The sequence below is a fragment of the Polypterus senegalus genome, chromosome 3 (genome assembly GCF_016835505.1).
Source record: "Polypterus senegalus isolate Bchr_013 chromosome 3, ASM1683550v1, whole genome shotgun sequence".
In the NCBI taxonomy this organism is placed as follows: domain Eukaryota; kingdom Metazoa; phylum Chordata; class Cladistia; order Polypteriformes; family Polypteridae; genus Polypterus; species Polypterus senegalus.
The window spans coordinates 209,716,360-209,729,927 of NC_053156.1; the positions used below are offsets into that span (position 1 = coordinate 209,716,360).

Genomic DNA, 13,568 nt, shown 5'->3' on the forward strand with positions numbered 1-13,568 from the left:
GTGTTCTATTGGATTTAGGTCAGGAAAGTGTGGTGGCCAGTCAATGGTATCAATTCCTTCATCCTCCAGGAACTGCCTACATACTCTCACCACATGAGGCCAGGAATTGTCGTGCACCAGGAGCCACTGTACCAGCATAGGGTCTGACAATGGGTCCAAGGATTTCATCCTGATACCTAATGGCAGCCAAGGTGCCTTTGTCAAGCCTGTAGCGGTCTGTGTGACCCTCCATGGATTTGCCTCCCCAGACAATCATTAACCCACCACCAAACTGCTCATGCTGAATGATGTTACAGGCAGCATAATGTTCTCCATGGCTTCTCCAGACCCTTTCACTTTTGTCACGTGCTAAGGGTGAACCTGCTCTCATCTGTAAAAAGCACAGGGCACCAGTGGTGCATCTGCCAATTCTGGTATTCTATGGCGAATTCCAATCGAGCTGCATGCTGCTGGGCAGTGAGCTCAGGGCCCATTAGAGGACATGGGGCCCTTGGGTCACCCTCATGAAGTCTTTCTGGTTGTTTGGTCAGAGTCATTCACACCAGTGGCCTGCTGGAGGTCATTTTGTAGGGCTCTGGCAGTGCTCATCCTGTTCCTCCTTGCCCAAAGGAGCAGATACTGGTCCTGCTGATGAGTTTTGGACCTTCTATGGCCCTCTCCAGCTCTCCTAGAGTAACTGCTTGTCTCCTAGAATCTCCTCCATGCCCTTGAGACTGTGCAAGGAGACACAGCAAACCTTCTGGCAATGACACGTATTGATGTGCCATCCTGAAGAAGTTGGACTACCTGTGCAACCTCTGTAGGGTCCAGGTATCGCCTCATGCTACCAGTAGTGACACTGACTGTAGCCAAATGCAAAACTAGTGAAGAAGCAGTCAGAAAAGATGAGGAGGGAAAAATGTCAGTGGCCTCCACCTGTTAAACCATTCCTGTTTTGGGGGTCATCTCATTGTTGCCCCTATAGTGCTTCTGTTGTTAATTTCATTAACACCACAGCAGCTGAAACTGATTAACAACCCCCTCTGCAACTTAACTGACCAGATTAATATCCCATAAGTTTCATTGACTTTATGCTATACTCTGATTAAAAAGTGTTCCTTTAATTCTTTTGAGCAGTATATATATATATATATATATATATATATATATATATATATATATATATATATATATATATATATATATATATATATATATGTGGAGCCAACCCAGACACAGACAGGCGGACATGTTGTTACTCACCACCACACATATTTATTTACAATAATATTTACAATTATTAGTCACTCAGTCTAGTGCACAACAAACCCCATCACACAGTCCTGGCCACACAAATGCCTTCTCTTCGGGCTGCCTCCACACTCCTCTTGTGCCTCGTCCTGCTTCCACCCGACTCCAGCCCTGAATGAAGGGAGACAGCCCCTTTTATTCATGCCCCTGATGAGCTCCAGGTGTTTCTGACACTCCCCCGTTGGCCAAGCCCCAGCGTGGTGGAAGTGCCGGCTGTTCTCCCAGCAGTTCTCCGGGTGTCCTTTTAATTCTTCCCCCCAGCACTTCCTGGTATGGTGGAAGTGCTGAGGTGATAGGTCCCCAAGGCATTAGGGTGCCTCCTGGCAGTGACCACAGGCCCCTACAGGGTGGGGCTTCCATGCCCTCAACTCGTGGCCCCCAAAGCAACCAGGATGGCGGCCCCCACGTGATCCAGGGTGGGCGCAGACCCACATCCGGTCCCTCACGGCGTCCCGGCCGGGCCGTTGCCCCGGCATCCCTGACAATATATATATATATATTACATATACAGTGGAACCTCGGGTCATGACCATAATTCGTTCCAAAACTCTGGTCGTAACCCGATTTGGTCGTGACCTAAAGTAATTTCCCTTATAGGATTGTATGTAAATACAATGAATCCATTCCAGACCATACAAACTGTATGTAAATATATTTTCTTTAAAGATTTTTAAGCACAAAAATAGTTAATTATACCATAGAATGCACAGTGTAATAGTAAACTAAATGTAAAAATATTGAATAACACTGAAACAAACACCCAGGCTCCCTGCTCAGCAGCGCTCTCTCTCTCTCAGCTGCATGCTAGCCTGCACTCACTTGCTCTCTCCTCTCTCTCTCTCTCTCTCTCTCGCTCCTTTACCGGCTCTCTCCTCCTGCTTCCTGCCTTCCTCCTGCAACCTCCCGTTCTTTCCAGTTCTCTTCTTTTTCCCTTTAGCCAACTCGCGCTTCTATTTTTGAAGAGGCGTGGTAGTTGTGGCAATCAGCAGCTCCTGGGAACAATTACAGATGTGGACTGCTTCCCACTTGTGCACTTAGGTGAGAAACGCCCACATCACAAACTCCTCAGGAACTGCTTCGGCCACACACCACCACGGCCCCTCGTTAAGCCGTGAGTGCGGTGATTATTTATTAAAACTGGCCCCGCTATACCACAGGAGGAAGCTTGGTTGAGAGGAGGTTACAGTTTTGAGGGAGAATCCCTCTGTGTGATGCACTGAGAACAATGTACAGTACAGGGAGAGACTGAACACGTGCAGAAATCATCGGTGTGTACGAACTGGAAGGGAAACGAAATAGACCACAAAGAGTTCACAGCGAATGCACAGGGAGAGACCGAACACGTGCGGAAATCATCGGCGCATACAAACTGGAAGGGGAAACTGGCTTGTTCGTCAACCGAGTGTGTGTGTGAACAGATGCAAAAATTTGGCTAACTTTTTGGTCGTAACCTGTTTTGTACGTGTTCAAAGACGTTTGTGAACCAAGGTTCCACTGTATGTGTATATATATATATATATATATATATATATATATATATATATATATGTATATATATATATATATATATACATACTGTATATATATTGTGGAGGATTCCCGGCTTTCCATGCCGGTCCGCACCCCCAGGCCGCCAGGAGGAGCTCTCCGGACAGCAGGATCATGCCCCGAGGTCCAGCAGGGCCTTATGGACCTTGTAGTGTTTATACCCAGCCCTGCTGGATACCTTTGGGGCCACCAAGAGTCGCTGTGGGGGGGCTTATGGGCTCTTTTGTACCCTATGACCCGGGAGTACGTCATGGTCACGTGATAGGAAGGACCGACGTGCTCCCGGGTTGAAGAAAAGGACTGTTTGCCCTGACCCGGAAGGAATAAGGAACTGTGGACTGTTGGGACAGGAACACCTCCAGGTCAGGGGCTATAAAAGGACGGTACCTCAGTCCAGACACTGAGCTGAGCTGGGAGGTAGAGGAGCAAGTGTCTGGGTGAGGAGGAGGAGGGTTTGATTATTGTTATTATTGTGTTGGTGTATGAGTAGTGTGGAGGGTGCTTGGTGCAATGAAGAACAAAATAAAAAGGTTGTGGACTTTTACCTGGTGTCTGGAGTTGTACCTGAGGGTTCAAGGGTGCACTACTGCCCCCTACTGCCACTATATATATATATATATATATATATATATATATATATAGATATATATAGATATAGATATATAGATATATATATAGATATATATATATATAGATATATAGATATAGGGCGGCATGGTGGCGCAGTGGTAGCGCTGCTGCCTCACAGTTAGGAGACCCGGGTTCGCTTCCCGGGACCTCCCTGCATGGAGTTTGCATGTTCTCCCCTTGTCTGCGTGGGTTTCCTCCGGGCGCTCCGGTTTCCTCCCACAGTCCAAAGACATGCAGGTTAGGTGGATTGGTGATTCTAAATTGGCCCTAGTGTGTGATTGGTGTGTGGATGTGTTTGTGTGTGTCCTGCGGTGGGTTGGCACCCTGCCCAGGGTTGTTTCCTGCCTTGTGCCCTGTGTTGGCTGGGATTGGCTCCAGCAGACCCCCGTGACCCTGTGTTCGGATTCAGCGGGTTAGAAAATGGTTGGTTATATAGATATATATATTTATAGATAGATATATATATATATTTACTTTTTACTAGTTTGTGGCCATTTCCTGTATTTTGTGTTGGTTAACATTCCATCAATGTCTTTTGTTACTTAAGTATGGTGTTGCAGTGATTAGCACTGCTGCCATTAAGCTCAGGTCACATTTTTGTCCAGTATGGTTGGCAGATGTATCTCCACCTGTCAGGGACACCTAAAATACCACTAAGGCATAATAATCTGCACAAAACTAGTTCAGTTCCTCCTTCCCCAGTGACTTTAATAAAATGTGTGAAGTTTGGCAAGTTTCCTGAACATTTCAGTGATTTTGTCAAAGTCAAGGCAACACAAACTCCATTGGGTTCACTCATCACTAGTTATGACATGGGTAGTTCGTCTGGTATTTTTTGACCCCAGCCTATTAAAAGACTTTCCTGATCTTTTTGTTCCCTCCATTTCCTTGTTAAATCCCATCTCTTTTCTACAAAAAACTCTATCTATACCCTTTTAGAAAGGTCAATTTGATTTTGTCTAACTATAACAATAAAAAGGTTGATTTCACAAAGAGTAGTACTTTGGTTAGTGGGGCTGCCATACTGCCATACACACCAAGTGTCCCCAGTCTAAATTCTTCACCCATTCTATTTCTGCATAATCTCCTCATGTATTGTACAGTTACTCTGGCTTTCTATTACATCTCAAAGACATGTGTGTGTTATGTTAAATTGCAATTCTAAATTGAGGTTGTATGGGTTTGTGTGGGTGTGTATGTGCATTTTCCCTGAAATGGACTGCTGCTCAGTCCAGGGCTAGCTTCTGGCTTGCACAAATGCTGTCAGAATGAGTTCTGTCCCCTTGAAAACTTAAATCAGAATAAGCAGATCTGAGGATTATTATGTTACTTTGAATATTTCAAGAAGTCTCAGAGGAAAGATAAAAGCACAGAAATTTACATTTGAGAAGATTTCGGCTCACTCCAAAATCTAGTTGTTCAAAACCACCCACACACACGAGAAAATTCACATTGAATGTCACATTGAAAAATGGCATATGAATAGATTTCAAAGGATGCATACAATTGAGTGATTACAAAATGTGTAAAACAGACAGAAACTTAAAAGGTCTTCTCATTTCAATCCAGTACATTCTACTTCATCAATTAGGTCTTATTTTTTGTGTCACCAGACATACATCATCCACTCATCCATACTTTGTTTTTTCCAAAAGACAATATGATTAAAATTCATTAGACTCTTTAATGGATTGTTATGCCCTGTTCTTTTGATATCATACTTCAATTATGTTGAACTAATTGGTTCCTGGCAAACATAATACACAAACAAGATTACCGCCCTCTGGATGGAATATCAGCTCTCACAGGAGATAGACAAAGAACATGCACAATCAAGGTGGAAATGTACAAAACAAACTTGAGAACAGAGGCGGTGGAAAGTTTTGAACCTACCAGATGCCCATACTGCTGAAATCTATCAAGAAATAGTGTAACAGATGGTGCATTATAATCACACAGTTTAAATGTCACATAGCTCAACAAGCAGTTTTAGTGTACATTCACCTTCATTACTTTTTTTGGCCCAGTGAAAGAGCATTTCTATACTGTGAACATGAGAAACACCCTTGTAAGTTTTTATTGCACTCCGTTTTGTTTTAAATGTACATCTTTCATTTCATTTTTATTTATATTTTTATTGATTTTAATTTGAAGAAAATAACATTCCATACAATCAAGTCAAACTTAACAAACCAAAATTTAATCCCCACCCAAGAGAAGAGAGCAGAGCCAACAAACAGAGCAAATCTTTCAAAGCAGCAAAGAAAGAAGAGTTATCTTTTTCCGTGATATTGAATCTCATTCTAAAATGTCAAATCCTGCCATATTTCTAAAAAAGTTTTGAACAGATCCTCTAAGTGAGAATTTGATTTTTTCCAATTTCAAATAGTATAGGACATCAGTTACCCACTTCCAGTTGAGCAAGATAAGTCTATGTGCTAGTAGTGAGAGAAAGGCATTTATAGTTTGTTCGTCCTTCTCCACTTTAAGCCCATCTGGAAGTACACCAAACATAACTGTTGGTGGATTAGGTGGGATTATGACACCAAGGCTGTCTGAAAGGCATTCAAAGATTTTTGTTCAAAATGATGTTAATTTGGTGCACATCCAAAACATGTGGCCTAGTGAGGCTGGAGCTAGATTGCAACGTTCACAGATTGAATCTTGCCCTGGATACATTTTGGAGAATTTTAAACGAGATAAATGCACTTGATAAAAGATTTTAAGTTGAATAATTGAATGCTTTGTGCACATAGAGCTAGAGTGTATTCTGCGCATGACCCTTTTCTGAAATATTACATGAAAGGCCTTTCATTTTAAAGCATCACATCAATTCTGTACACACAACTGGATTTAATATTTTAGAAAAAGAAATTACTTTAACAGACTTGTGTTTCCTATGGTCATTTATTAATGGTGTTTCAGATAAATCACTTTATGACTCCTTTGATTCCACTATCATGAACAAACTTCTTAAAGTAAAGGAGGCGCATGTCAAATGAACACAATGGTGTTAAATAATTGCAGTTTTGCAAATCTAAACTTTATTTTTATTTTTTATACTTGTTGCAGTACATTTTAATTCAGGGATCTAAATAAATATAATAAAAATAGCTAATTAAAAATATTTGTTTATTAAAATGTACTTTTGCTTTCCCTAGTAAAGATTGCATTGGCAACACATTAAACAGTGGGATAGAAAAATTCTCCATTCTTCTGCTAAACATACTGAAAGTACATATTGTAGAGTTAATGCACTCTCAGATGAACTGTTTACATATAGTGTTTTATACTACCCTGTTTAGTTATTTTTCAAAACAGACATTCTTAAAACCTCTTCAAGTCTTATTCCAAATATAGTGCGTGGATGATAGGATTGTGTATCATTTGATTTAATGCACCTATGTCTCCAATTCATTTCCCTTAAAAATTGAAATTTAGACATTTCACACTAATTAAACATTTCATCAAAACTTACTGCAGTCAGTCCTAGTTTCTTCCGTGAGTAGAATGGTGATGGTGTGGTTAATGCTGCTGCGCTGCCTTAAAGCTCAAAGGATCTTGACTCCATTACAGACTGTGCTCAATGTAAGGGCTTGTTTTTGTGTACTCTTGTTTCACTTCTTTTCATTTCAGTCTCCTTCCCAAAAATGTGCACATTAGATTAACTGGACACTCTGATTTGACCAGTGATAAGTGAGTATAGGTGTGTGTGTGAGTGTGTCTGGTGATCAGTTGATGCTTCTGGAATAAGCCCTGTAACCCTACAATGGAGCAAGTGGTCACAGAGAATTTACAGGCAAAGGAATGTTTGTAATGGCAAAGGTATCCAAGAGCGACTCATTGTCCACTCTATCTATCTATCTATCTATCTATCTATCTATCTATCTATCTATCTATCTATCTATCTATGATCAAACATGTGAATGGGTCTTGTTTGGGTGAACACAGGGGAACGTTAAATGTGACGCACAGCTTTTAAATAACTTTCCTTCTCCACCTCTAAAGTGGATGAAATCGTCACTGATGATGACATTACTTCTGCCCTGCTCCTTAAGACCTATTGTTTTTAGAACACTCATCTAAACGCCACAACCAGAAGTCAGGGTTCATTCTGAGCACACCATCTTCAAAGAGGAATACTATATGAGCTGTCTTGAAGACTGGCTTACAAGTTCTTTAGCCTTAGCTGTTTTTTCTTTCATTTTCCCTTTCCCTTCAAAAATCCTCATCTCAGATTTGTCTTCTTGTTACACTATGCCATGGCCAGCTAAGTTGTATCTTTAGCCCAGTCACTGTATATACCTCCATTTGAGTTGCTTTTATTGTTGACTCCAGTTGACTCTTACATTCAGTTATCTTGCACATTATGGCATATTACATGACTTCTAGTTAGAGGGGATGTCAAATTTGACCAATACACGTGCTGATCTTTTCTGATAATGTGAGATTACATGACTAGGAATTGCAGGGCATTGCAAATTACAAGACTCAGTGATAACATTCCAGCTCATTTTCACATTTCCAAAGTATCACAAGTTCTCTCCTTTGTGGGACAGCCAAAGGTGTTCTGCCTGACAGTCATGCTGTACAAATGCTTTTCAGGTATGGTGAGTTCAGCCACAACCTTGGCCGATTTTTCTTTTCTCCATTCTGTTGTGGTACAAGAAACACAAGACATCACATATGTATGCCTCTCTTCTGTTCTCCCCACTCCCCCACAGTTTAAGAAAAATCAGTCTTCTTTGATTTTGCCTGGGCTAGCCACAGACTGTTAGGACTGAGTCGCTGGGTACAGTGTATCTGGAAAGTATTCACAGCGCATCACTTTTTCCACATTTTGTTACAGCCTTATTTCAAAATGGATTAAATTAATTTTTTTCCTCAGGATTCTACACACAACACCCCATAATGACAACGTGAAAAACGTTTACTTGAGGTTTTTGCAAATTTATTAAAAGTAAAAAAACTGAGAAATCACATGTACATAAGTATTCACAGCCTTTGCTCAATACTTTCTCGATGCACCTTTGGCAGCAATTACAGCCTCAAGTCTTTTTGAATATGATGCCACAAGCTTGGCACACCTATCCTTGGCCAGTTTCGCCCATTCCTCTTTGCAGCACCTCTCAAGCTCCATCAGGTTGGATGAGAAGCATCAGTGCACAGCCATTTTAAGATCTCTCCAGAGATGTTCAATCGGATTCAAGTCTAGGCTCTGGCTGGGCCACTCAAGGACATTCACAGAGTTGTCCTGAAGCCACTCCTTTGATATCTTGGCTGTGTGCTTAGGGTCGTTGTCCTGCTGAAAGATGAACCGTCGCCCCAGTCTGAGGTCAAGAGCGCTCTGGAGCAGGTTTTCATCCAGGATGTCTCTGTACATTGCTGCAGTCATCTTTCCCTTTATCGTGACTAGTCTCCCAGTTCCTGCCACTGAAAAACATCCCCACAGCATGATGCTGCCACCACCATGCTTCACTGTAGGGATGGTATTGGCCTAGTGATGAGCAGTGCCTGGTTTACTCCAAACGTGATGCCTGGCATTCACACCAAAGAGTTCAATCTTTGTCTCATCAGAAACAAGAAATTTGTTTCTCATGGTCTGAGAGTCCTTTAGGTGCCTTTTGGCAAACTCCAGGCAGGCTGCCATGTGCCTTTTACTAAGGAGTGGCTTCCGTCTGGCCACTTTATCATACAGGCCTGATTGGTGGATTGCTCCAGAGATGGTTGTCCTTCTGGAAGGTTCTCCTGTCTCCACAGAGGACCTCTGGAGCTCTGACAGAGTGACCATTGGGTTCTTGGTCACCTCCCTGACTAAGGCCCTTCTCCCCCAATTGCTCAGTTTAGATGGCCGGCCAGCTCTAGGAAGAGTCCTGGTGGTTTTGAACTCCTTCCACTTACGGATGATGGAGGCCACTGTGCTCATTGGGACCTTCAAAGCAGCAGAAATTTTTCTGTAACAATCCTGTCTCGGAGGTCTACAGACAATTTATTTGACTTCATGCTTGGTTTGTGCTCTGACATGAACTGTCAACTGTGGGACCTTATATAGACAGTATGTGTCTTTCCAAATCATGTCAAATCAACTGAATTTACCACAGGTGGACTCCAATTAAGCTGCAGAAACATCTCAAGGATGATCAGGGGAAACAGGATGCACCTGAGCTCAATTTTGAACTTCATGGCAAAGGCTGTGAATACTTATGTACATGTGCTTCTCAGTTTTTTTATTTTTAATAAATTTGCAAAAACCTTAAGTAAACTTTTTTCAAGCTGTCATTATAGGGGGTTGTGTGTAGAATTCTGAGGAAAAAAATGAATTTAATTCATTTTGGAATAAGGCTGTAACATAACAAAATGTGGAAAAAGAGATGTGCTGTGAATACTTTCCGGATACACTGTATGTCACACTACACAACCACCACCAAGTCATTAAGAAAGGTCATGTGATGTGACAGGGTCTTTAGTTTGACTGGCTTCTCTAAATGGTCCTAGCATAATTGAATGTAGATAGGTTCATGGGTGTAATTTATAAGAGTTCCATCAGTTGTGTCTAATGCTCCATAGTGACTCCTTGCAAATATATATAAAGGTCAAAGCTGGTATGGAAATATATAATATACATATGGTGCTCATACATCCATCCATTATCCAACCCGCTATATCCCAACTACAGAGTCACGGGGGTCTGCTGGAGCCAATCCCAGCCAACACAGGGCACAAAGCAGGAAAAAAACCCCGGGCAGGGCGCCAGCCCACCGCAGGGCACATATGGTGTTTTTACATTTATATAATATAAAGTATGTATAAACTGCATGATAAAAACAGAATAAATTGCACCATATTAAACAATATACTTCATTTTGGAAACTTGTTAAATCCAATAATCCAATTCTGGGTGCACAGAGAGGTCAGGGCCTATACTAGCATAACTAGGCACAAGACAGGACACAGCCTTGAATGGTAAAGGCACAACTCATACAAATCCTATCTTTGGGGGTCACACTGGCACATATTTTAGGATGTGGGAGGGAAACACACATGGAGAGAATGTGCAAACTCTGCAGAGACAATGAATCGTTCAAAGCCAGGATCAATCAGGCAGCAACACTAACCACTGTGATTCAGGAAACAGAACAATTGTCCCATGTAGAAGCACAGCATACACTTAAACCCAGCCAGGAAGTACAAGGAGATGCATACACCCCAGCAAAATATAATTACTGGTATATATATTCATTATAATTTCAACCAAAATGATGGTTTAAGCTTGCTAAATTTAATGTGTCCATTCATACTCTGTGAAATGTTAATGAAGACTGAGAAGCATCAGAGAGCATTAAATAATTATAAGCCATTAACTTTAATTTACTTCCTTCACATTTACAGTGAGTTGTAGACCGAGCTTGACAGCAATTATAGCTTAACTAACGTAAAACTACCAGTTCATTTCAAAAGGTTCCAATTTATCCAAGTCAGGTTGTATAAAGCACTTTTCATATTATGAAAGGTACTATATAAGGCAGTGTCCATTAATATGAATAAATATTAATTGACACTCTACAGCATATTTCAAATATTCTTTGTTACGTTAGTCTGCTGAATTACTTTAATACATATTCACAGCTGACATCTTATATAAGTATTTTAATAAAACATAAAACAATATGCTTGAAGCTTTTAACAACTCTATGACTTAAAGATAATTTAAATCCTATCATCCATTTAAAAAGTCAGCCACCACTTATTTTGCCTTATTTTGTAATTCTAATACTGGTTGCATTTTATTTTTGCTTTTTCATTCAGTTTTCATGAAAATGTTCTGTTCCACATATTTTTTTTCTTTTAAATCATAAACAAGCATGTTTACACTTTATATTTTGTAAGTCTTTTGAATTTAAACAGCTGCTAAATCTATCAAAGTCTCTATTCAAGTGGTGAATAACTGCCGTGTCATAAATAGTATGGTACAGTAGGCTCAAAGACAGATTTAACATGTGACTATAAAAAAAGCTGAATTTTTACAAATAATTTTATGCTTTAATATATCAACAGAAAATTGCATTTTTGTTAAAGCAGAGATTTAGGTTGACATGTTGCACTGTGCTTTTATCAGATTATGATTCGGTGCCAAAGCTAAAAAAGCCTTTAGTGAGAAAGCTTTCTAGCTTGCATGCTTTTAAGTCCTCAGTGCTAACCATTCTTAAAAGGAAACACCAGAAAAAGCAACACATTCAGCAGACACTTCAAGCTGAGACTTTTTTTTTTTACTCAGTGTGAGGGAACTCAAAATATGCTGCCTGTCTCTAAAAGATTTAAATCAAGCTGCCAGTTTACTAAACATGCAGCATGGAAAACAAGAACAGACCATAAAAACAGAGACTCACCGGCATGCTTAGTTCTAGCAGGCAAAGCTGATTCAACTCCAGGCACTTGGGTTGTAACAAAAGCAAGCCAGTACTTTCACATTATAGAGAGTATCAGCCAGGAAGTTCGACTTCACTAATGATATAAAACTGTTACTGCTTTGACAGTCTGAAAAGGTCCAAAACACAATCAAAATATCTGGTTTTGTTGCAGAAATCCACTGAATGATGCAAAGCTGCCATCAAATGTTTTGGGTGCTTTCTTAGATCCTTTGATAACAGAAGAGTCCCCTTTCACATCTCTCCATCAGTATCGAGATCACAGAACAGCTCTCTGGAAATACAGGCATGAACTGACATAACGAGAGGCAAACAAAGCACTCCTCACACAGCAATAGCTTGTGCAATGTACATTTAAAGAGGAGTCTGGTTTGTATGATTCACTGCAAATGATGCAGGCTTAGGTTTCCCCTGGAGAACACCACATTAAGAAAAAAAAAGAAACTGGACTATCTCCTGCTATATCTGAGTGCTGTCACTGAGTGGCATACATGCTCTCCACAGCTCATTACAGCTTATTTTTACTGGTTGGAGAAAGTCAGCAACCTAGAAATAATTGCTTAGCTGCACATTTGTACACATTTACTACTCAGTGAGAATAACACCCAGGCATTTAAATTATTTAGCCTCTTTCTTTAACAAACAGTGCCTTCAGGTTCATGTGGTTTCATTATACATAGTACATACAATAATATAATTTTGACAGATAGATAGATAGATAGATAGATAGATAGATAGATAGATAGATAGATAGATAGATAGATAGATAAAGGTACTTTATTTTTTAAATGATCCTTAAAAATAGCAAAAAAGCGTCATATACAATCTCAATACAGACAAATAGAGAAATAAACACTAAAATTGAATTTGCAATTCAATTTCATCAAGATTAATAAATACATTTTATCTTTATTCCCAAGGAAACACCTAAAACACAAACTGTAACTCTTCATTAATATAATAATTTAATACACACTTTCACACACTCAAATCTGCAATATGTTTGCATTGAGTATATCCATTTATTTTACAATTATGAACAAATTCTCATAGAATTGCTCATCCTTGGGTTATGCATAATGGGCTTTTCCAAAACCCAAACCCCTGTTTTACAGGTCCCTAGTAGTTAATAACAATTGCTAGGACTGAAAGAGATTTTCACAGAACTTAGATTAAATGAGCTTAGCAGTTGTATTCATTACAGCATTCTCCATTGTTCTTTATCAAAAATGAGCTGTGACAAATATATTCATGATAGTTATTCAAAGGAATATATTTTTGTATTGTCTGCAGTTAGAATGTAGCAGTCGTACTAACTGTTATGCATTGTCTGATTTAAATGTTCACATTTATTGAAAACTTTTTTTGGCTCAAAAGATCCAATAAGGTAATTTATGGATTCATGGCTCCATTTCTGATAGTTTATAATTTTGTTTGGTTTGTGGTGGGACGCCTCCACTCTGAGAGGACCAGGGGTAACAGCCTATAAAGAGCATTACCTCCTCCTTAGCACTAAATGGCAGTGCCCCTGGGTTGTGAGTTGGAGTTTGGTGCAGCCCTTTTGGGATCCATGGGTGCCCCCAGGGGGTGCTGTAGCTGCTGCTGAGCCCTACAGATGTACACCCGGAAGTGCTCCTGAAAATAGGTCATCAAGCACCTGGAGCACTTCTGGGT

At 40.2% G+C, this 13,568-nt stretch overlaps 1 protein-coding gene across 2 annotated transcripts in view; it reads right to left on the reverse strand.

Annotated features, from left to right (window-relative positions):
- The window catches only part of pld5 (phospholipase D family member 5), a 417,386-nt gene extending 405,467 nt beyond the window's left edge, over positions 1-11,919 (reverse strand). For both annotated transcript variants that reach the window (XM_039748399.1, XM_039748398.1), the window contains exon 1: positions 11,856-11,919. In XM_039748399.1, the coding sequence (XP_039604333.1) occupies positions 11,856-11,861 (6 nt within the window). In that variant the 5' untranslated portion in view covers positions 11,862-11,919. The remainder of the gene's footprint in view (positions 1-11,855) is intronic.
- Positions 11,920-13,568: the final 1,649 nt, after the last annotated feature.